The sequence below is a fragment of the Mobula birostris genome, chromosome 5 (genome assembly GCF_030028105.1).
Source record: "Mobula birostris isolate sMobBir1 chromosome 5, sMobBir1.hap1, whole genome shotgun sequence".
NCBI lineage: Eukaryota > Metazoa > Chordata > Chondrichthyes > Myliobatiformes > Myliobatidae > Mobula > Mobula birostris.
In genome coordinates this window covers 13,233,300-13,258,942 of record NC_092374.1, presented here as the reverse complement: position 1 = coordinate 13,258,942, position 25,643 = coordinate 13,233,300, and the positions used below count along the sequence as shown (strand labels likewise).

Genomic DNA, 25,643 nt, shown 5'->3' with positions numbered 1-25,643 from the left:
CATAAATAATAAATAGTAATAAAACCATAAATAGTTAAATAGTAATATGTAAATTATGTCAGGAAATAAGTCCAGGACCAGCCTATTGGCTCAGGGTGTCTGACCCTCCAAGGGAGGAGTTGTAAAGTTTGATGGCCAGTATCTGATTTCCAGTATCTGCAGTTCGTTTTGACTTTTCAAAGGTGGAAGGTAGTTTGGAAAGGGGAACATGGGTTTAAGCAATAGGGAGAGAGAGATAAAACAATGGAAAGTGAGACTAGTTAGTTTGCAACTGTTGAACTAGGGTTTGCATCACCTTTGTTTGCTCATGATTGAATTTTAAATTATCCTACATAATATTTACTTAAATATACAGTGCTGTTACAGGTTCTTCCAGCCCAACAAGTCCACGCTGTCCAGTTGCACCCATGTGACCAATTAACTTACTAACCGTACGTCATTTTGGAATGCAAGAGGAAATCATAGTGGTCACGGGGAGACTGTACAAACTCCTAGACAATGCTGGAATTGAACCTGGGTTGCTGGCACTGCAATAGCATTATGTTAACTGCTATGCTACCATGGGTCACCCATGAAATATAAATGGCATTTTAGAGAGTATGTATAAAATTGTAATACTTTAGAAGAATCCTTGCTGGTAATTTGCTAACAGAGAATGCAATAAGAAGGTGGAACGAGGAGAAAAGTTATTTGGATCAGTTGATCGGTTTGAAAATTTAATTAAATTGTATATACATTAAAATTGCTGCAAACTTGAAACTTTCAAGTTAAATGTTACACTGTTTGGAATATACTCTGAAGTGGTATTGGCGGTGGGGGGGTGGAGACTAAAGTAAAATTGTGTATTTAAAGGACAAAAATTTGCAGAGCTTATAGAGAAAGAGGAAAAGGCTTGTGGTCACTGAAAGCCAGAATAGACAAAAAGCAGGCTATTGATGTTAGAAACTGGAGCAACAAGCAATTCATTGAAAGAAAGATGGAGGATTGTGTGGAGGGAAGGGTTAGATTAATCTTGGAACGGGTTAAAAGGTCAGCACAACTAAATGGGCTGAAGGGCCTTTACTGTGCTGTAGTGTTCTATGTTCCATTCTGGAGGAACTCAGTTGGCATACGTGGGAGGAAAGGAACTGTCTGCATTTCAGGTCAAAACGCTGTATCAGGAGTGGCTGAAGAGCCACCTGTCATACAAACTGTTTGATTCTATGTTAAGATAACAAACTCAAAAATTCTCCCCAGCTTGCAGCGAAAGGATTTAAGCAGCCATTAACAGCTGCATCTTCATCCTCTTCCCAAGTAAGGCAAGGATCAGGCCCATCTTCCAAACCTCAATCACCAGCAAAATCCAGCACGCCAGCTATTTCGATGACTGCTGCATTGAAAGATGTGGGCATTGTAAGTGCTTTTGAAGTTCTTTAAAAATCTTGAAAACGAATTCAGCTCCGCTTCATGAATGTGACTTCTACATGCTAAGGATTGCACTCCTATGTGAAGCAGGCAATGTTAATGGAAAGCAAATTGCTATGGAAGGAGAGTGTGTTCAAAGTGAGGCGATCTGCTTTCAGTACTTTGTCCAAGCAGCCAAAACTTGTGTAAATATCAGGATTTAATACCCTGGGAGTTGAGAAGGGCAAACTTAATTCTCTGCTTGTCAGTGTTTATAAAGATGTTCAAGCACATTAAGAAATTGAGCAGAAACTTCAGCAGATTCTTGTCATAAGCACACAACAGCTGTGGCAATATCTGAAAATGGAAAAGGCTTCTTAATAGGACCACTATCTCAATGAAGTCTTCCACCAGTTTTACACAATTGTCTTTCCCTTTCCCCAGTTGGATTTTTTGCAAAGAAAATGATGGATGTGTAACAAAAACTATACCTTTCCTTTAATGCCAAAAATTAACAAAGTAAGTAGAATTCATAAGAATAATTCCATTGCTTTTACTTTCTGGTGTCAGGAAAAAGACACAACAGCTAAGGAAATCTCAGAGGAAATTAAGAGGTCTAGTTCTACCACTATTCAGGTGAGTGTTCTAATTCTCAACTGCAATGCAAAGGTTTTATTTGAAATAAGAGTTATATCATTGATCACTCGAATTTACTTGTGGGTTTGTACTTTTATGTTGGGTTATACTTTCTTGGGACAAAAATGTGTTTATGCTTGGTTCTTCACATTTTAGTGACTCCTTTTATAGAATATTCCAGCACAGTACAGGCTCTTTGGCTCATGATGTTACACTGATCTTTTAAACTACTCTAATCTAACCCTTGCCTCACCCATAGCCCTCTATATTTCTATCATTCATGTGCCCAACTGAGAGTCTCTTAATTGTCTCTAATATATTTACCTCTGCCCGTGTGTCTCTACCTCTTTCTGTGTCTGTGAAAAAAATATACCTCTGATATAACTCCCACCACCCATACTTTCCTCCAAAGACCCAAAAATCATGGCCTGTTGTATCAGCCATTTCCAACCCGGGGGCTTGGGGATGCGGATGTTGCTGACTGTCCACTCTATCTATGCCTCTGTCAAGTCATCTCTCATCCTCCTTCACTCCAGAGAAAAGTCCTATCTTGCTCAACCTATTCTTAGAGGACATGCTCTCTAGTCCAGGCAGTGTCCTGGTAAATTCCCTCTGCAACCTCTCTAAAGTTTCCACATCCTTCTTTTAATGAGGTGACCTTGTTGGGTTAGCTTATGAAGTGGTGCAAAATTGGAGAAATGAAAATTAAAGCCTCCTGGAAAAGGTTCTCAAAGAGCCAACTTAATACTTACTTTATTGTCGCCAAACAGTTGGTACTAGAACGTACAATCATCACAGCGATATTTGATTTTGCGCTTCACACTCCATGGATTACAAATATTAAATATTTAAAATATTCAAAATAGTTAAAATTAGCAAATATTAAAAACTTAAATTATAAATCATAAATAGAAAATAGAAAAATGGGAAGTAAGGTAGTGCAAAAAAACGGAGAGGCAGGTCCGGATATTTGGAGGGCACGGCCCAGATCCGGGTCAGGAACCGTTCAGCAGTCTTATCACAGTTGGAAAGAAGCTGTTCCCAAATCTGGCCGTACGAGTCTTCAAGCTCCTGGACCTTATCCCGGAGGGAAGAGGGATGAGAAGTGTGTTGGCTGGGTGGTTCGTGTCCTTGATTATCCTGGCAGCACTGCTCCGACAGCGTGCAGTGTAAGGTGAGTCCACGGACGGAAGATTGGTTTGTGTGATGTACTGCGCCATGTTCATGATCTTCTGCAGTTTCTTTCGGTCTTAGACAGGACAACTTCCATACCAGGTTGTGATTCACCCGAGAAGAACGCTTTCTATGGTGCATCTATAAAAAGTAGTGAGGGTTTTAGGGGACAGGCCAAATTTCTTTTAGTTTTCTCAGAAAGTAAAGGTGCTGGTGGGCCTTCTTGGCAGTGAACTCTGCTTGGTTGGACCAAGTCAGGTCATTTGTTATATTGACCCCGGGAAACTTAAAGCTTTTGACCTGTTCCACTTGCGCACCACCGATGTAAATGGGGTCGTGCGGTCCGCTACTCCTTCTGAAGTCAACAACCAATTCCTTCATCTTGCTGACTTTGAGGGATAGGTTATTGTCTTCGCACCATGCCACCAGGTTCTTAATTTCCTCTCTGTACTCAAACTCATCATTACCCGAGATACGGCCTACAATTGTTGTGTCATCAGCAAACTTATATATTGAGTTTGATGGAAACTTGGCTACACGATCATGGGTGTATAGTGAGTACAGCAGGGGGTGAGTACACAGCCTTGTGGGGCACCGGTTCTCAGAGTGATTGTAGAGGAGAGCTTGTTCCCTATTTTTACAGCTTGGGTCCTGTCTGTGAGGAAGTTGAAGATCCAGCTGCAGATCTGAGTGCTAAGGCCCAGGTTCCGGAGCTTAGGAATCAGTTTATTTGGAATGATGGTATTAAAGGCAGAGCTGTAGTCAATGAAAAGGAACCTTACGTATGCGTCTTTGTCCTCCAGGTGTCCTAAGGAGGAATGTATGGCCAGAGAGATGGCATTTGCCGTTGACCTGTTGCTCCGGTAGGCAAATTGCTAAGCGTCGAGGTTGACCGGTAGGCTGAGGTTGATGTGTGCCATAACCAATCGCTCGAAGCACTTCATAGCAATTGATGTCAGAGCCACAGGTCGATAGTCATTCAGCCATGCCACCTTGCTCTTCTTCGGCACTGGGATTATCGTTGCCTTCTTAAAACACGAGGGGATCCTAGACTGAAGCAAGGAGCAGTTGAAGATGTCAGCAAACACACCAGCTAGCTCGCTTGCACAGGCCCAGAGAACCCGTCCTGGGACGCCATCTGGGCCCGTCGCTTGCCTTGGATTTATCTTCAGGAAGGCCCTTCTAACGTCCTCCTCGGTGACGATGAATCTCGATGCCACCAGGTCTGGTTCATCCGGAGGGAGCGGGATGCTCTTCTTCTGTTCGAATCTTGCGTAGAATACGTTAAGTTCGTCAGGAGGAGAAGTGCCACAGTTATTGATATTCCCAGCCTTTTCTTTGCGCCCAGTGGTCTCATTTAGACCCTGCCATAGTCTACTGGCATCCCTTTGGTTAGCCTGGGCTTCCAACTTGACTCGATATTGCCTCTTGGTGCCCTTAATGGCTTTCCGGAGGCCACGCCTGGATTCCGGTAGCGACTGGTATCCCCAGATCTAAAAGCTGCAGCTCTAGCCTCCAGACCTCATAATTCATCCAAGGTTTCCGGTTAGGGAATACCCGGATTGTCTTGCGAGACACACAGTCCTCCGTGCATTTCCAAATAAAGTCCGGTCCATGACAGCTGAGGCATACTCATCGAGGTTAGCTGCCAAGTCCTTGAATACTAACCAGTCCACCAATTCAAAGCAGTCACGGAGGACCTCATCCATTTCCTCCGTCCAACGCGACACTACTTTTGACACCGTGACCTCCCACTTCAGTTCCTGTTTGTAAGCCGGAAGGAGGAGTACGGCCTGATGGTCCGATTTTCTGACGTGAGGTCGTGGGACGGAACGGTAGGCATCTTTGACTGCTGTGTAGCAGTGGTCAAGTATATTCGGGCCTCCAGTGGGGCAGGAGACATACTGGTATAACTTTGGCAGCGCCTTTCTGAGATTGGCCTGGTTAAAGTCCCCGGCTGTAATGAGCAAAGCCTCCGGATACCTGGTCTCAAGTTCACTGATGTTGGCATACAGTATGTTCAGAGCACACTCCACGTCCGCCTGGTGGGGAATGTAGACCACTGTCGGTATGACCGAGGTGAATTCCCGTGGCAGGTAGTAGGACGACACTTCACTGACAGGTGTTCCAGGTCCGGGCTGCAGGAGCTTGTCAGTGCCACTGTGTCTGAGCAACACCCAGTGCTGATCAGTAGGCGGACACCATCTCCCCTCGTCTTGCCCGAAGACGCCGTGTGATCCATCTGATGGATCGAAAATCCCTCTGGTCAGATGGCACAGTCGGGGGTGGCAGGGGAGAGCCAGGTCTCGGTGAAACAGAATACACAGCAGTTCTGCATCTCCCTGCAGTAGGTGAGTCTCCCTTTAAGATCATCCACCTTGTTCTCTGTGGCTTGCACATTAGCTAGTCAGATGGTGGGCATAGGGACCCTAAAGCCCCTCAGCTTCAATCTGACCAGCAGCCCAGCTCTTTTCCCACGCTTCCTCGGTAAGTAGTGCATCTTTCCAGGTCTCCATTGATGCAGTGTGTTGTTGTCAGCTCTTTGAGCTAGGTGGACGCGTCCCGCGGGAATCGATTGGCGGGTTGCGTCGTCGTGCACTCCAGGTCGGGCTGAGTAACGGGGGAGGCCCAGCTGCCACTTCCAGCTGCCGGGGGCCCATCTGTCGATTGGGTCGGACCCCGAAGCCGACACTAAATCCCAGATGGCTGAGCTCCTGGCTGAAACAAGTCCTTAAGCCGAGTCACGGTTGCAGAGGCTTCCACTCCAGTCAATCCTCGGGCTCGATTTCCAAGGTCGGCAGTGGAGGCCTCACTTCCGGCAGCTGTGGATGGCCACCAACGGGGCTTTATGGTGGTCGCTCTGAGGAAGTGTCTGGGGCACCTTGAGTTCTCCGCCGTCACTTCTGTGTGGTCATCTGCTCCAGAGTGGTGCTGGTCAGAATGGGCCGTGTCTCCAAGCACTCTGGCACAGTAGCAGACCGCAGGTGTCCTGGAACGTGGTCGGGTCCAGGTGAGGTCCGGAGTTTAAGAAGCAGTTCTGGCGCGGTGGTCTCCAGCTGGGTCAGTAGCTTTGCCAGGGTGTTGTTGATCTTGATCTTGCTAAATTGGAGGTTTAGAAGGATTTCTCGGGTATAGGATAGTGGAGAGGGCAGTTTGCTCGGGAGAGCACGCGCGAAGTTACTGGTGCCATCTTTAATAATGGTATTTAATGCTTTATGATTGAAAGATTTTCTCGAAGGTAAATAAGGGGCTTCAGAGAAAACACAAGTTGTGGGCTGATATGCAGATGTAGATTTAGGAGGATGAATACTGGATTTTTGGTTTTAAACTTATGGGTATTTATAGAGTAAATGTACACTGACGTTTTAAAGTATTTATTCTGTCATAGACTGGCTTACTACATTTAACAGCATACTGTCAATAACAGAGCTGCTGGAATTCATTATTAGAGAAATGGAAAATAGAATTGGGAAAAGTCGTCATGGATTTAACAATATTAGTCAAATGTTTATAGGTCCAAGCTGATCAATTATTCCTCATTACAGCACTTTCACCTCAGCAATCAGCTTATTAAGCGTTCTCTGAATTGCCTGCAACGCAGGTGTATAAACAATACAACCCACACATAGTCCTCCAGGTGACTTCACTACTTTTCAACTCAATCCTACTTTTCAACTCAATTCAAGGCAAAAAAGGCCAAAATTCACCACTGTACTAATTACATGCTGTTCCTGCATGCTAATCCTATGTTTCAAGTACAAGCATATAAAAGTTCCTTACCAGCAGAAATCTGCAGTCTCCCCTAGTTTAAACCTGTTCTTCCTGTCAAAGGTTGAAAAACTGCACTATGTTTAGCTTCCATCCATTTACCTACTCAACTTCCAACACATTTTTGCTTGACTCTTGATGCTCCCCACATCTGGCTTGTTACGAACCTGTAAAGGTTTAAGGGAACCAGTAGCAATGGACCATGCCTGGAGTCTGCTTTTGATGTTAAAACCACTATCTTTATTGGTGTCTACTTAATATAGCAACTTAAACAAGAATAATCAAAAGTTAACAGTGTTATGAGTATACATATGTGTAAATATAACTCCCAAACAATTGAGCTTGGTGGGGGGGGCGGGGGGCAGCACCGGGCTTAAAATCTTGAGATGGTAAGGTATGAAAGTTCAGTTCGTCCACGGATTAAATGATGTGAGAGAGATATTTGTAATCCAAGGTGAATGTCGAGAGGAGGCCTTTATGTCGTATTCCACAGGTTCCATGGTGGTAAGCAGGATAACAATTGCTGTAAATTTTACCCGTCGTCGTTCCAAATCCACTTACAAATTATCACAGGGGTACCGTCTTCAAAGGGAACTACCACCCAGGCAAGGGTTAACACATAGGTAGATTCCACAAGGTTGTTCCAATCTCACGAAGTGATAGCCACTTATCGATTGTGCTGGATCGATACTCCACCCACCCTTATGGGCACTCGAGAGTTCCAACCAGTGACCCCTTTGTCACTGGCCTCCTTCCATTATCCGACTCCAACTGCGATTGACTGTGTGTAGGTGAGTGTCCTTGCTTAAATCAAAACAAGCTGCAGGGTCCCATAAGCTCTGTCTCTCTCTGTCTCTCTCTCAAACAGGAGCCGAGAAAGCCGGCGGCTGACGTCACTCAGGCACTCTCTCTTAAAATGACAGTCCACAGCAAGATAAACCTAGGGGTTCATCACAGGCTTTTCTGCTTATCTGTGTATTAACAGTAAATTTGGCTTCAAGGTACATGGGCTCTTCATTTAGTTTAATACTGTAAATACAAATAGTTGAGGCCCTTGCACTGATCTCAGTAGTGCACACCTTTAATACAATTTTTTTTCCCATTTTGTCAAGCTTAAAATTGGCCATTTTGTTTCCCTTTTTTATTTCAGGCAGTCCTCACTTCCTGCTGCTATATTATGCCTAACTCCTCCAACTCTCATCTTATTCGGTATCCATTTATGTGCCACCTTACTTAATATCTTCTGGAAATCTAATCTTTGTCAAATTATTGTTTTATCCTCTAAGAATGCTATTAAACTTGTTGAGCCCGTTTATCACCTTTCATAAGACAATGGTAATTTTGTTTAATTCCATCATTTTCTAAATGTCTTGGTAGGATTTTCTTAGAGTTTCAGCATTTTGCCAGTGCCTGGATGTACACAGCACAGCCCCTCATGTTCTGCAGGTAATGGATAGACAATGTGCAACATGAGAAGTCCCTTCTCATTTAGCTACCCAATCTGTTACCTCTTCTGAACAGGCAGACAAAATAGTGCTTGAGTTGTGAAGCTAAATATTAATAAAGTTTAGTAGTATGACCACTGTGTCGAGAATGATGTTCTGCTAAGAGATTGTATGTTGGTGGGTCCTCAGGTGTCCCTAGAGACTGATCCAGGATCCACATGTTCTGGGTGCAGTGTGGGAAAGAGTAACTGGTGGCTGTGGTTAGTGATTTGGTCCTTTTGGTTGTTCAGTCTCTCCTTTCACAGCTGCTGCTTGTTCTCTGTGACACAGTAGAAATCACTCATGTACCACAACTCTTTCTTGAACATATTACTTCCAGGTATACCTATTCGACTTTGTATCTACAACAACAAACAATTTGTTGGACGAAGTCATCGGGTCGAGGCATCTGCCAGGGAGGGGAAGGGATTGTGGATGTTTCTGGTTGAGGCCTGTATCAGGACAGATGTATATAAGACCATAAGATATTGGAGCAGAATTTGGCCTTTAGGCCGACTGAGTTCGCTCTGTCAGTTCATCATGGCTGAGGACACTCAGTCCTCGTTTATTGTCGATTAGAAAAATCAGGTTGAAAATGGATCTCAAGAGAGTTAGTGTGCTGAATCTCTGCGAGATGGCCTTTTAGAGCAATTTGTTGTTCTACCTACTGGGGGATCAGCTATACTGGAATGGGAGAACTGGACACGATTAGGGAGCTAACCCTTAGGAGGCAGTGATCACAATATGATTGAGTTCAACTTGAAATTTGATAGAGAGAAAGTAAAGTCTGACCTAGCAGTATTTCAGTGGAGTAAAGGAAATTACAGTGGTATGAGAGAGGAGTTGGCCAAAGTAAATTAGGAGATGCTGGCTGGAATGACAGCAGAGCAGCAATGACATGAGTTTCTGGAGGAAGTTGCAGGATTCCAAAACAAAGAAATACTCAAATGGCAAAATACTACAACCGTGGCTGACAAGGGAAGTCAAAACTAATGTAAAAGCAAGAGAGACGAATATAGCGAAGCAAAAATTTGTGGGAAGACGGAGGATTGGGAAGCTTTTAAAACCCTACTGAGAGCAAGTAAAAGAATTGTTAGGAAGAAAAAGATGAAATACAAAAGCAAGCTAGCAAACAATATCAAAAAATAAGGAGACATGATTGGATTGAGAGATGAGCGATTGTTGGATTCCTAGAAAATGAGGCTGGAGAAATAATGGGGGCTAAAGGGGTAGCAGATGAACTAAATAAGTATTTTGCATCAGGTTTCACTGTGGAAGACAGTAGCAGCGTGCCAGATATTGAAGTGTGTGAGGGGCAAAGAAGTGAGTGCAATTGGAAGCTCAAATTGGAAACAGATGTTCTCAGGGAAAAGTACGGAAGAAGTGTGGCAAATGTTCAGGGGATATTTGTGTGGAGTTCTGCATAGTTACGTTCCAATGAGACAGGGAAGTTATGGTAGGGTACAGGAACCGTGGTGTACAAAGGCTGTAATAAATCTAGTCAAGAAGAAAAGAAAAGCTTACAAAAGGTTCAGAGAGCTAGGTAATGTTAGAGATCTAGAAGATTATAAGGCTAATAGGAAGGAGCTTAAGAAGGAAATTAGGAGAGCCAGAAGGGGCCATGAGAAGGCCTTGGTGGGCAGGATGAAGGAAAACCCCAAGGCATTCTACAAGTATGTGAAGAGCGAGAGGAGAAGACGTGAAAGAATAGGACCTATCAAGTGTGACGGTGGGAAAGTATGTATGGGACCGGAGGAAATAGCAGAGGTACTTAATGAATACTTTACTTCAGTATTCACTATGGAAAAGGATCTTGGTGATTGTAGTGATGACTTGCAGCAGACTGAAAAGCTTGAGCATGTAGCTGTTAAGAAAGAGGATGTGCTGGAGCTTTTGGAAAGCATCAAGTTGGATAAGTCGCCGGGACTGGATGAGATGTACTCCAGGCTACTGTGGGAGGCGGGGGAGGAGATTGCTGAGCCTCTGGCGAGGATCTTTACATCATCAATGGGGACGGGAGAGGTTCTGGAGGATTGGAGGGTTACGGATGTTGTTCCTTTATTCAAGAAAGGGAGTAGAGATAGTCCAGGAAATTATAGACCAGTGAGTCTTACCTCAGTGGTTGGTAAGTTGATGGAGAAGATCCTGAGAGGCAGGATTTATGAACATTTGGAGAAGTATAATATGATCAGGAATAGTCAGCATGGCTTTGTCAAGGGCAGGTCGTGCCTTACGAGCCTGATTGAATTTTATGAGGATGGGACTAAACACGTTGATGAAGGAAGAGCCGCAGATGTAGTGTGTATGGATTTCAGCAAGGCATTTGATAAAGGTAGCCCATGCAAGGCTTATTGAGAAAGTAAGGAGGCATGGGATCCAAGGGGACGTTGCTTTGTGGATCCAGAACTGGCTTGCCCACAGAAGGCAAAAAGTGGTTGTAGACGGGTCATATTCTGCATGGATGTCGGTCACCAGTGGAGTGCCTCAAGGATCTGTTCTGGGACCCTTACTCTTCGTGATTTTTATAAATGACCTGGATGAGGAAGTGGAGGGATGGGTTAGTAAGTTTGCTGATGACGCAAAGGTTGGAGGTGTTGTGGATAGTGTGGAGGGCTGTCAGAGGTTACAATGGGACATCGATAGGATGCAGAACTGGGCTGAGAAGTGGCAGATGGAGTTCAACCCAGATAAGTGTGAAGTGGTTCATTTTGAGTTCAGAGAAGGACATAAAGATACGGAAGGCGCTGGCGTGGAGGGCTATGAACGACATGAAGGAAATCTGGAAGTCGAACCTGACCACAGGGCTTAAAAAGAGGATTTTCATAGCAGTCATAGAGTCCATTCTCACGTACGGGTGCGAGACGTGGACACTCACCAAGACGATGCAAAAGTCTCTAGATGGTTGCTATACACGAATTCTCCGGGTGGCTGTTGACGTGAGTTGGCAACAGCACATGACGAACGTTGAGCTCTATAACAACCTACCGATGCTCACCACTAAAACCGAGGCGAGAAGACTGCAACTAGCAGGGCACTGTCTACGCCACCTCGAGCTACCTGCCACCCTAGTCATCATATGGGAGCCCAAGCACGGGAGGATGAACCCTGGGCGCCCTCCCAAGACTATGGTCAACACGCTCCTAGAAGACAGCGGCGCGGCTAATGTAGGTGAACTGAACACACTGATGAGGGAGAGGGAGAAGTGGAGAGTCCGTCATTGTGCCCGACGCCAGCCCCCTAGGCCTGAGTCGACATAGTAGTAGTAGTGGTTCATTTTGGTAAGCCAAATATGATGGCAGAATATAATACTAATAGTAAGACTCATGGCAGTGTGGAGAATCAGAGGGATCTTGGGTTCCGAGTCCATTGGATGCTCAAAGCAGCTGCGCAGGTTGACTCTGTGGTTAAGAAGGCGTATGGTGTATTGGCCTTCATCAAACGTGGAATTGAATTTAGGAGCTGAGAGGTAATGTTGCAGCTATATAGGACCCTGGTCAGACTCCACTTGGAGTACTGTGCTCAGTTCTGGTCACCTCACTACAGGAAGGATGTGGAAGCCATAGAAAGGGTGCAGAGGAGATTTACAAAGATGTTGCTTGGATTGGGGAGCATGCCTTATGAGAATAGGTTGAGTGAACTCGGCCTTTTCTCCTTGGAGCAACGGAGGATGAGAGGTGACCTGATAGAGGTGTATAAGATGATGAGAGGCATTGATCATGTGGATAGTCAGAGGCTTTTTCCCAGGGCTGAAATGGTTGCCACAAGAGGACACAGGTTTAAGGTGCTGGGGAGTAGGTACAGAGGAGATGTCAGGGGTAAGTTCTTTACTCAGAGTGGTGAGTGCATGGAATGGGCTGCCGGCAATGGTGGTGGAGGCGGATACGATAGGGTCTTTTAAGAGACTTTTGGATAGGTACATGGAGCTTAGAAAAATGGAGGGCTATAGGTAAGCCTAGTAATTTCTAAGGTAAGGACATGTTCGGCACAACTTTGTGGACCAAAGGGCCTGTATTGTGCTGTAGGTTTTCTATGTTTCTATGTTACTATTACAAGGGAGAAGGTGCTCAAAAAAGGTACATAAGTCACCTGGACCAGATGAACTGCACCCTGAAAGAGATAGTGTTAGAGAGTGTGCTGGCATTAGAAATTCTTGCAAAAATCATTGGACTCTGGCATGTTGCCAGAGGACTGGAAAATTGCAAATGTTACTCCACTCTTTAAGAAAGGAGGAAGGCAGCAGAAAGAAAATTATAGACCAGCCAGCCTGACCTCAGCGGTTGGGAAGATGTGAGTCAATTGTTAAGGATGAGGTGAAGGAGTACTTGGTTTCACAGGACAAGATAGTACAAAATCAGCATGGTTTCCTACTTGGAAAATCCTGCCTGCCAAGCTTGTTGGAATGGGGATGCAGAGGATGTTGTATATTTGGACTTTCAGAAGGCCGGTGACAAGGTGCCACACATGAGACTGCTTACCAAGTATTACAGGAACGTTACTGACAGGGTTAGAGCATTGGCTGATTGGTAGGAGGCAGCGAGTGGGAATAAAAAGATCCTTTTCTGGTTGGCTGCCAGTGACTAGTGGTATTCCGCAGGGATCGGTGTTGGGACCACTTTGTTTTATGCTGTATACCAATGATTTAGATGATTGAATTGATGGCTTTGTTGCCAAGTTTGCAGATGATATGAAGGTTGCTGGAGGGGCAGATAGTATTGAGGAAACAGGTAGGCTGCAGAAGGACTTATAGACAGATTAGGAGAATGGGCAAGAGAGTGCTAGATGAAATTTGATGTTGGAAAATGCATGTTCACACACTTAGGCAGAAGAAATAAATGTGCGGACTATTTTCTAAACGGGGAGAAAATCCAAAAATCTGAGATGCAAAGAGACTTGGCAGTCCTTGTGTAGAATACCCTGAAGGTTAACTTGCAGGTTGAGTCGGTGGTGAGGAAGGAAAATTGCATGTTAGCATTCATTTGAAAAGGTCTAGAAGACAAGAGCAAGGATTTGATGCTGAGGATTTATAAGGCACTGGTGAGGCCTCGCCTTGAGTATTGTGTACAGTTTTGGGTTCCTCATCGTAGAAGAGATGTTCTGGCATTGGAGAGGATTCAGAGGAGGTTCACTAGGATAATTCCAGGAATGAAAGGGTTATCATACGAAGAACGTTTGATGGCTCTGTGTCTGTACTCAATGAAATTTAAACAACAGGAATTCTGCAGATGCTGGAAATTCAAGCAACACACATCAAAGTTGCTGGAGAACACAGCAGGCCAGGCAGCATCTCTAGGAAGAGGTACAGTCGACGTTTCAGGCCGAGACCCTTCGTCAGGACTAACTGAAGGAAGAGTTAGTAAGAGATTTGAAAGTGGGAGGGGGAGGGGTAGATCCAAAATGATAGGAGAAGACCAGAGGGGGAGGGATGGAGCCAAGAGCTGGACAGGTGATTGGCAAAGGGGATATGAGAGGATCATGGGACAGGAGGTCCGGGGAGAAAGCGGGGGGGGGGAGAAACCCAGAGGATGGGCAAGGTGTATAGTCAGAGGGACAGAGGGAGAAAAAGGAGAGTGAGAGAAAGAATGTGTGTATATAAATAAATAACGGATGGGGTACGAGGGGGATGTGGGGCATTAGTGGAAGTTAGAGAAGTCAATGTTCATGCCATCAGGTTGGAGGCTACCCAAATGGAATATAAAGTGTTGTTCCTCCAACCTGAGTGTGGCTTCATCTTTACAGTAGAGGAGGCCGTGGGTAGACATGTCAGAATGGGAATGGGATGTGGAATTAAAATGTGTGGCCACTGGGAGATCCTGCTTTCTCTGGCGGACAGAGCGTAGGTGTTCAGCAAAGCGGTCTCCCAGTCTGCGTCGGGTCTCGCCAATATATAGAAGGCCACATCGGGAGCACCGGACACAGTATATCACCCCAGCTGACTCACAGGTGAAGTGTCGCCTCACCTGGAAGGACTGTCTGGGCCCTGAATGGTGGTAAGGGAGGAAGAGTAAAGGCATGTGTAGCACTTGTTCTGCTTACAAGGATAACTGCCAGGAGGGAGATCAGTGGGGAGGGATGGGGGGGAACGAATGGACAAGGGAGTCGAAATGAAATTTAGAAGGATTGGGCGGGGGGGAGGGAATCTCATTGAAACCTTTTGAATGTTGAAAGGCCTAGACAGAGTAGATGTGGAAAGAATGTTTCCCATGGTGGGGGAGTCTAAAACAAGAGGGCACAGCCTAGGGATAGAGGGGCATCCATTTAAAACAGAGATGCAGAGAAATTTCTTTAGCCAGAGGCTGATGAATTTGTGGAACTTATTAGCACATGCAGCTGTGGAGGCCAGGTTTTTGGGTGTATTTAAGGCAGAGCTTGATAGGACACTGTATCAAAGGTTACAGGGAGGGGGCTGAGCAGGGGGAGAAAGGGATCAGCCTTGATTGAATGGCAGAGCAGACTCAATGGGCCAAATGGCCTAATTCTGTTTTTATGTCTTATGGTCTTGTAGTTATGGTCTTAAGATATTCAGTCTGTCCACTATTTTGTCGTCCCCCATTACTAACTTTCCAGCATAGTTTTCCAGTGTCCAATATCCACTCTCACCTCTCTTTTACACTTTATTTACCTGAAGAAACTTTTGATATCTTCTTTAATATTGGCTAACTTACTTTTGTATTCTATCTTTAGCTTAATGACATTTTTAGTTGCCTTCTGTTGTTTTTTAAAAGCTTCCCAATCCTCTAACTTCCCACTAATATTTGCTCTATTATGTGCCCTCTCTTTGGCTATTAATTTGGCATTGACTCCTCTTGTTGGACATGATTGTGTCATCTTTCCTTTAGCAAACTTCTCTTTGGGATGATTATATCCTGTGCCTTCTAATTGCTTACAGAAATTCCAGCTATTGCTGCTCTACCATCATCCCTGCCAGTGTTCTTTTCCAGTCAATTCTGGCCAACTCCTCCCTCATGGCTCTGTAATTTTCTTTACTCCACTGTAATACTGATATCTTGTCTGATACACTGGTGCATCACTGAAGGAATAGTACACTGCCTGAAGAGTTGCTTTTCTGATGAAATGTTAAACCAAAAGCTCTATATCAAAGATCCCATAAAGGGAAAAGGAGTTGTTCCTTTCTATCTATCACTAATAAAAATCTGAACATTATTGCCTTATCTTTCTCAAAGAGCTTTAAATGGTTAGCTCCATTTCTGACATTATAAGTGTATACTCCTTATGACTTCATTGGCTTCAGAGCCAAGGTCATGAAAGGTGCTACGCATGTAAAAACATGTCATCTGTGTTTGGAATTTCTGCATGAGGTCCACCCCCGCACCCCCATATTAGAATAATCTGTACAGAACAACATGAAACAGCATTAAACATCAAGGAATTTACAAGCATATGTGATTTAAGTCTACAGCCATTTTACAAGCATCCCTGTCCATAAAACTGACAATTCCACTCTTTTGTACTTAAATGACCTAAAGTTCACCTGTTCCCATGTTAATAGCAGGATCTGCAGTTACCAGCAGTCAATTGAAGCCACTGACCTGGTTCTGTTTCTCCTGCTGTTGCAACAGTTAAGTACTATAAATTGAGCTTCCTTCAGTATTTGAGAGCCATAGTCAAATGAAGCCACACATTTGTGTCCTGTTCTGCCGCAGCTATTATTTGAAGATAGGAGTAGCCAACAATGAATTGCAGTTGCAACCCTGCAATCAAAAGTTGAAACATGGGTCCTATCAGTTGAAACAAACCTATCTGCCATCAAGGAGCAAACTTGATGGGCCAAATGGCATAATTCTGCTCCTATATCTTGTGGTCTCAGGACATGCAAAAAGGTACTGGAAAAAGGCCAGCAATATTATGAAGGATCTCACCCACTCGGTGGCCCTGCTACTACCAAGAAGAGTTCCTCTTACCAAGATTCACTTTGTCAATTTCTCATTAACTGTCAAGTCACTGTATATATAGCTACAAGAAAACAGTTAATTTTACATTGTGTTTTATAGGGTTGCTTTTATACTTACTGTGTTTTTATGCTGCATCAGATTCAGAGTAATAATCATTTACACCGAAGAATAAAAATAAACTATCTTTAATTTTTGAGCATCCCCTTCTGATGCTGGAAGTAGGATCGTCCTGACGAAGGGTCTCAGCCTGAAACATCGACTGCACCTCTTCCTACAGATGCTGCTTGGCCTGCTGCGTTCCCCAGCAACTTTGATGTGTGTTCCACCATATTTGATTGATTACGTATTCATGACAGATTTACATTCATGCTACAGCACAGAATTTTCAGCTTATCTTCAGTTCGGAGAAGCCGATGCTATGTGCTCTCTTGATGCATTTTTCTCACCCACGCTGAGAACTCTCAGGCTCTAAACCACATATGTGATGACTATTGATCACTATTCTTCACTTGAATCAGTTATCCTTTATTCTCTTTCTGTGCATTGTTCTCAAATGAAGACACTTTGTGACATTTCCTTTTATTCTGTATTTCTGAATATCTGATTTCTTGAATTATGGTTCAATTATTTTGGGTTCCACACCACCAGGTTCACATCAGTTATTAATACCTCTCAACCATCAGGCTCCTGAACCAGAGTGAATAACATCACCCATCCCATCACTGAACTGATTCTACAGCTATGGATTCACTTTGAAAGACTCCTCAAAATATTTATTATTTCATTATTATTTTGTTTTTTCTTTTTTTTTGTATTTGCACGATTTGTTGTCTTGCACATTGATTGCTTGTCCATCTTTGTAGATTTTCATTGATTCAGTTCTTTTTGTTAGTATTATTGTGATGCTTGAAAGAAAATTAATCTCAGTATTATCTAGTAAGTGGGGACATATTTATACTTCAATAATGAGTTTACTTTGAACTTTTGAACATTGAGATTGGAATCTGGTTGGGTAGAATTTATCAAAAATCACAAGTTGTTCATACGCTGTCCTTTTGTTTTCAGAAGGAAAAGCAAGAGATTTTGCGTCGGTTAAATCAGAACATTAAAGTTCAGGAATGTCATGAAGTGAATGCAGCATTGCCAGCATTGCAGGACGAAAGTGTCGTGACTTCTAACAGAAATGGCACACAGTCTCAGGAGCAGCTGGAGGATGGCCCCCACTTTGCAGGGGAAAGGAAAAAATGGGAAGCAGAACCTCCACCTGTGATTCCTCTTGCTCAACTTACGCTCGAAGAAACCTCAGGGTTAAAGGATGAGAGTAAGGAACAACTATAGCTTTACTCTTTACAATAGAAAACAGTTGTGAAGAAGAATTTGATTTTTGTCAACAACGTGGTTGGTGGGGAATAGGGAAGTACCACAGGCTGCCTGTTCAATAAAACCAGGTCACACAAGCTTCATTCGAACTTGACCCAAACATGATGGTATGTAGAACCTGGTTATTTCTTAATCAGTTCCCTATGACACTGAGAGCCGTTGGCAACAAACAATCTGCTGGAGGAACTTATTGGTTTGAGCAGCACGAGGCAGGAAAGGAGCTGTTGATATTTCGGGAAGTAAGATAAACATATGAGGGAACAAGAAACATACAAATGTTGTCATTGAATTGGATCAGGAAAAGCAGCTGAATGAAACACAAATGCAGTAGGACCATCAGCTAGTTCCAAATACTTAAAATTTTGTTTCCCTTAAATCTGTTTCCTCCCAAATATGGTGAGTTTCAGTTATGTACAATTGATTATGCTGTGTGCAGGAGCTACATCATGAGTTGTCAAAGCACAAATCACTTTTCCACTGATCTGTTATGTGCAGATCCGTATGCTTGCAACATCAACTCCACACCTCATTTAAGTTATTTTTGTACATGTATATTTGAGGAGCCAGTGGTGGTATACATGGCCTGATCAGTTTTCAGAACACTTGTGCTTAGTAACACACTGCTGTGTACTAGCACAATGAAGAGCTGTCTTTGATTACACTGAACCTTGTGATTTCAAAATGTTTCATGTGTAAATGTCAGTATATTTATTGGATATCCTTTTCGATATTTAAATGTTGTTCTAATGCTATTAAAACAATATCTGTCTATTTAAGAATTGTACATTATTGGTCCTTGGTGATATGCTTTGTAACAAGACCACTCCTTTATATCTTTATAGGCAACAAAGATTTGGTGACAGTGTGATCTGCCAAGGTTGTTTGTTTCTTTACAGATGGCATGTTAGCACACCACCCATTAACCTGCACCCAGACCACAGCCCTCCCTACCCCTCCCATTCATGTACCTATCCAAATTTCTCTGAAATGTTGAAATGGAACCTGCAATCACCACTTCCACTGGCAGCTTGTTCCACACTCTCACTACCCTCTGAATGAAGAAGTTCCCCCTCATGTTCCCCTTAAACATTTCACCTTTCATTCTTAATCCATGACCTCTAGGTCTAGTTTCATACGATCTCGGTAGAAAAAGCCTGCTTGTATGTACTCTATCTATACCCCTTATTTTATATACCTCTGTCAAATCTCCCGTCATTCTCATATGCTTCAGGGAATAAAGTCCCAACCAATTCAATCCTTACCTATAACTCAGGACCTCAAGTCCTGGCAATACCTTTTATAAATTTTCTCTGCACATTTTCAATCTTTTTGACAACTTCCCTCTAGGTAGATGACCAAAGCTGCACACAATATATCCGATTAGTGATAAGTTGTACTGCTGTGATTAAATTTTTGGTCCATGTGATTTTTGTTCTGTTTATGAATCAGTGACTTTCTTTCAACTACCTGGTTTCAGATAGAATAATGAGAGGAGTTATTTTGTACTTGTTGATATGTAGATAATTTAGCATTTATACTTGCTGATTGCTTTTGGTGGTCAGCAAGGTCAGAGGAGTCCTTGGAAGCAAGGACTGACATTTGAGTGTGGAAATGGTTAGTAATCACTAAGGATTATAATAGGGAGGTGGGTGTTAGGTTCAGAAGTCTGATGTAAGGAGACCTTGAAGTGTAAATTGATTTTTGTCTCTGTTTCTGAACATTTGTCTAGTCAATTAGTGTTTTTTTTTTTTGTTCACTTTTATCAGCATGTCAAACATCCGGAGAAGTTATTAAATTGTTAATTAAAGATGAACCTCGCAAAGTATGGGAGAAAGAACCTTCTGACACAGTTTTGAAAGTGTTAGGGGAAGCAGATTTGCAAATTCAGACGGGGATGCTATTGGATACTGTAACCGTTGAAAATAATGGTAAGTAACTGAAAAATTAAGAAGTACTGTTTTGAATGTTATAGGTGTATATTATCCTAGTTTTGCAGAATGAACTTCTTGGTATTTATTTAAGCTTATTGTATGACTGATGAGGCTTTTTCCGGTTCCTTAATGTTGGGCGGTAGTTTCACTTCTGAATGAAAATCCAAGGTATTTACCCTCCTCTTTCAAAACAGCAAAAGCCCCTTTGGCTGAAGTTGACCCGGCACTCATGATGGTGATCGATGCAGTAAATGGCATGGTTGATCAAAAAGTAGTTAATGAACCTGTTCGAACTTCTGTGGCTAATGCTGGACAGATATCCATAGCAGGAGACACAATGGAAACCAAAATCATTGAGCTTTCAAGAGCAGAGAATGCACAGTCAAGGGAAGTATCTATTCCAACATCAAAAACATCAGTATTTGAAGACAAGATGGAAGGTAATTTTTTTCATGCTATTAGTTGTTTGTGAGATTATCAAAGATTCTGTCACTGCAAGCAATAGTTGATAAAAATAAAATGAAGAGAGGTTTGAGTTTGTTGAAAATGGACTTTGCCTGAACCTCTTGGGTTGAGTAGTCTACATTTGTGCTGCAAATATTTTATAATCATTGCAAACAGAATAGAATCAGGATTACTCTCATCCCTCTATCTTGTCCTTATATACTACAGTCTATTCCTTTTTCCAAGGAGACTTATCCAAACTTATCAATTTCAACCTGCAAGTTGAAAGCACTCAGGCCTGAAATCATTCTCATTAATCTTTTCTGAACCTTCTCTTGGGCATCCAGGTCCTTCAGAGGTTGGCAACTGGAGTTGGTTGCAATGCTTCAGTTGTGCCAAGTTTAACGGGGCCGAAGAACTGAATGTAATTCTAGCAGCGTTCAGATCTCTTAATTTGGATCCCTCTTTTATTCATAGTATTTGGCGATGTAAAGTAGAACAATGCTGGAGAAACTCAGTGGGTCAGGTTGCATCAGTCAAGGCAAATAGACATTTCAGGTTGAGATCTCAACAAATTTCATAACGCATGTCAGTGATAATCAACCAGATTCTAACCTTTTATCTGGGCTCCTAAATCCCTCCATTTCCTTCTGTGGATGCTCCCTGATCCACTGAGTTCCCCTAGCAATTTGTGATTATTTCTTTTCTCTCTCCAGACTTCAGCATCTGATCAAATTGTTTTTTGTATAGTTAATTGTAATAGATGATGTGCATTTTTTTACAACTAGAATTGGTGAACAATGAAAGTTTACCCGGTGATTATTTTGAATGTGGTACTTTGTGTTCTGGTAACGAACTAATTACATCCCCTACCTCCAAGATATCCCAGGGTGCTGTAAAATCAGATGTACTCTTTGAAGTAGTATTTGTAGTGGATTGTGGGAAATCAATTTGCAGTTAGCAAGCTCCCACAAACAACGACCACATGAGTAAATAATCTGGTTTGGTGTTCTTCGCTGAGGGATAAACATTGGCCAAGATACCACGGAAGCTTCCCAGTTCCCTTTCTTTAATTTCATGCAATAAGAACTTTAATGTATCTCTGTGGGCTAAACAGAGTGGTACTTAGTTGGTTTTATCTATCACAGGTTTATCAAAACAAACAGTGAAATTAGTAATTTTGCGTCATCAATCCAAATATGTGCTGGAGGCAGCCTGCAGGTGTTGCCACGCTTCTGATGCGAACAAAGCATGACTACAACTTACTAACCCTACCTAACATGTGCATCTTTGGATTGTGGGAAGAAAACAATGTGATCATTTGGAGGACTTGCAAGCTCCTTACATGCTTGTTGGACTGGAAGGGCTCGTTATGATGCTGTATCTCTAAGTACAGTAAGGGCCCGTTTCCCTGCTGCTTCACTCTCTAATTGATTACAAACGAGTTGTAATGTGCTTGTGACAAAATGTATCTTGGATTTCAGATCAGTGGACATTGATGTTACATGGCGCCACGATAGCATAGCAGTTAGCATGGCACTATTATAGCTTAGGGTGTTCGGAGTTCAATTCCAGTCCCATCTGTAAGGAGTTAGTATTTTCTCCTGCTGATCGCATAGGTTTCCTCCAGGTGCTCTGGTTTCCTCCCACAGTCCAAAGATGTACTAGTTAGTAGGTTAATTGGTTCATTGTAAATTGTCCTGTAAATAGATGTGTTGCTGGGCAGTGTGGCTTGTTGGGCCAAAGGGCTCTATCTTTAAATAAAATACATGGGAGTTCTGTAAAAATACTCTTCAGCAATAGTTAGAATTTTCATTCGGTCCATTAGTTTCAACTTTGTTGCATTAGCGAACCTTCATACAACAGGAATGACCTATTTCTGCATTGTTAATTCTATAAATTACACAGGCAAAGTTCATTTTAAAAATGAACCAGAACTTGTTGGTGCCCATTACTGAGCCCACAAGAAATATCTCACACTGGAGAAGGAAGATCTGAAATTTAGAAGGTGCATCTGTTCAACATTAGCTCATCTTGGAAGCTGTTTTTGCTGCGGTGACATTTTAAAGCTGGAAAAGTAACTGAAACCACTTTTTCCTCTGAAACATTTTGCTCATGGGAGAGAATGGATTTTAAAATATTAAGTATATCATTTCCAAATGGCTAGTTTCCACCAAAATGCAAAGGCTTAACGGTCTTTCCCTTTCCCTTTTTTTTAATGCGGAACACCTGCACATTACATAGCTTCATGTTTAGGAAACACACCAGCTGAGGTGTCAAAACTAAAAATGTAGGCACATCAGACGTATCTGATCATGCTGATTGGCCCTCAGTTTAATTAATCTCATCACATTATAGAATATGGAGCAGTACAGCACAGAAACATGCCCTTCTGCCCACAATGTCTTGCTGAGCTAATTAAACACCTAACTAAACTAGTCCCTTATCCAAATATTATCCAAAAATAAAAAAAAAATTAGCCTGCTTATCCAAATCCCTCCATTCTTTACATATCCATGCACCTATTGACGAGCTTTTTAAACCCCTCTATTGTATTTGCCTACACCACCACCCCGGCGGTGCATTCCGCATGTCCATCAGTCTGTTTACCAAAAAAAATCAGCACATTCATCTCCCTTGGAATTGCACCCCCCCCCCCCCCCCCCCCCATCCACCTTAATGCATGCCCTCTGATATTTGATATTTTGACACTGGGTAAAGAGACTAACTGTCTGCTTTATCCATGCCTCTCATAATCTTAGAAACTTCTATCAGAAGCGTCTGCTGCTCCAGAGAAAACAACCCAAGTTTATCCAACCTCTTTATAGCACCTGCCTTCCAATACAGGCAGCATCTTGGTGAATCTCTTCTGTACTCTTTCCTAAGACTCCACATCCTTCCTTTAATGGGGAGAACTGAATTAATTGCAATACTCCAGAAGTGGCCGAACCAGAGTTTAATGATTATATTTAGGGCTGTGTGAGAAGTCTCAGTAGTATTCACATATTGTTACTTTTTCACATCTTAATAGTCAAATTTGTAAGAATATGGGAGATATTTGGAGCATTTTTTTCTTACAATGCTTCTTTGTGATCAAGGTTGAGAGATTTCCTATTGATGAACATGGTGTGGTAGCGATGGTTGTAGTTAATTAATATACCAACTGCTTAATAGCAAAATGAGACAATGTTGGAAGTACTCAGAAGGTAAAGAAGAGAAGCGTAGTTGACATTGCAGGTCAAGTATTCTTGATCATAAGATGAAAAAGGAAAACAGTGGTAAACACAAAATTCTCTGCGGATGCTGGGGTCAAAGCAGACCCACAGACAAAGGTGGTGCCGTAGTAGTCTGGCAGATGGACCTCTACCTTACTGAGGCCAAATGGCAGCTCTCTGAGACCTCCTCTTACTTACCCCTGGAACAGGATCCCACCAAAAAACATCAAACCATTGTCTCCCGTACCGTCTCCCGTACCATCTCCACCCTTATCAACTCTGGAGACCTTCCATCCTCAGCCACAAAACTCATAATTCCCACACTCCACACTGCTCGGTTTTACCTCCTCCCCAAGATCCACAAGCCTGATTGTCCCAGTAGACCCATAGTTTCTGCCTGCTCCTGCCTCACCGAACTTGTATCTGCCTACCTGGACTCCATTTTGTCACCCATAGTTCAGTCCCTCCCCACCTACATCCAGGATATATCCCATGCCCTCCACCTCTTCAATAACTTCCAGTTCCCCGGTCCCGACCGCTTCATTTTCACTATGGATGTCCAATCCTTGTACACTTCCATTCCCCATCAAGAAGGCCTCAAAGCCCTCCGCTACTTTCTGGACAATAGATCTCACCAGTTCCTCACCACCACTACCAGTTGGCGGAACTGGTACTCATACTTAGTAACTTCGTTTTTGGCTCTTCCCATTTTCTTCAGACCAAGGGCGTAGCTATGGGCACTCGCATGGGCCCCAGCTATGCCTGCCTCTTCGTTGGTTATGTGGAACAGCCTATGCTCCAAACCTATACTGGTATTGCTCCCCAACTTTTCCTTCGGTACATTGACGACTACATTAGTGCTGCTTCCTGCACCCATGCTGAGCTCATCAATTTCATTGACTTTACTTCAAACTTCCACCCAGCCCTCAAATTCACTTGGTCCATCTCGGACACTTCTCTCCCCTTTCTTGATCTCTCGGTCTCCATCTCTGGAGACAGACTGTCCACTGACTCTCATAACTGCCCCGACTATACCTCTTCCCACCCTGCCACATGCAAAAATGCCTTTCCCTATTCCCAGTTCCTCCGTCTCAACCGCATCTGCTCCCAGGATGAGGGTTTCCGTTCCAGGACATCTCAAATGTCCTCTTTCTTTAAGGATCGTGGTTTCGCTTCTGCCGTCATCGATGATGCCCTCACCCGCATCTCCTCCATTTCCCGCACTTCGGCCCTCACCCCATCCACCCGTCACCACAGCAGGAACAGAGTTCCCCTTGTCCTCACCTACCACCCCACCAGCCTCCAGATCCAGCACATTATCCTCCGCAACTTTCGCCACCTTCAACAGAACCCCACCACTAACCACATCTTTCCCTCTCCACCCCTCTCCGCTTTCTGCAGAGATCATTCCCTCCGCGACTCCCTGGTCCAAATGTCGCTCCCCACGGATCTCCCACCCAGCACTTATCCCTGTAAGCGTAAGTGTCCCTACACCACCTGTCTTGCCACCATTCAGGGTCCCAAACAGTCCTTCCAGGTGAGGCAACACTTCACTTGTGAGTCTGTTGGGGTCATCTATTGCATCCGGTGCTCCCGGTGCGGCCTCCTCCACATCGGTGAAACCCGACGCAGATTAGGGGGACCACTTCGTCAAGCGCCTCCACTCCGTCCACCACAACAGACAGGATCTCCCGGTTGCCACCCACTTGAACTCTGCTTCACATTCCCATTCGGATATGTCCATACATGGCCTCCTCTACTGCCATGATGAGGCTAAACTCAGGTTGGAGGAGCAACACCTCATATGCCGTCTAGGTAGTCTCCAGCCCCTTGGTATGAACATTGAATTCTCCAACTTCCTGTAATTCCCTCCCCCTCCCTTCCCCCATCCCAGTTTCACTCTGCCCCCTCCCCCAACTGCCTATCACCTCCCTATGGTTTCGCCTCCTTCTCCTACCCATTGTGTTTTCCCCTATTCCTTCTTCACCTTTCCTGCCTATCCCTTCCCTGCTTCCCCTCCCCCACCCCTTTATCTTTCCCCTTACTGGTTTTTCACCTGGCACCTACCAGCCTTCTTCTTCCCACCCTCCCCCCACCTTCTTTATAGGGCCTCTGCCCCTTCCCTCCTCAGTCCTGACGAAGGGTTCCGGCCCAAAATGTTGACTGATCGTTTCCACGGATGCTGCCTGACCTGCTGAGTTCCTCCAGCGTGTTTTGAGAGTTGCAAAGGAAAACAGTGCATGTTTGAAGTTGTAGATTGGGGGATGGTTGGAGAGACAGAAATAAGTGAAGTCATCATTAATGGCCAAATATTCTGCT

The 25,643-nt window shown here is 43.6% G+C and overlaps 1 protein-coding gene across 5 annotated transcripts in view; it reads left to right on the top strand.

Annotated features, from left to right (window-relative positions):
• Positions 1-25,643, top strand: part of nek1 (NIMA-related kinase 1) — a 148,880-nt gene that overhangs the window by 75,012 nt on the left and 48,225 nt on the right. For all 5 annotated transcript variants that reach the window (XM_072257636.1, XM_072257633.1, XM_072257634.1 and 2 more), the window contains 5 exons: positions 1,237-1,392; positions 1,954-2,019; positions 17,420-17,675; positions 19,501-19,662; positions 19,860-20,105. In XM_072257636.1, the coding sequence (XP_072113737.1) occupies positions 1,237-1,392; positions 1,954-2,019; positions 17,420-17,675; positions 19,501-19,662; positions 19,860-20,105 (886 nt within the window). The remainder of the gene's footprint in view (positions 1-1,236; positions 1,393-1,953; positions 2,020-17,419; positions 17,676-19,500; positions 19,663-19,859; positions 20,106-25,643) is intronic.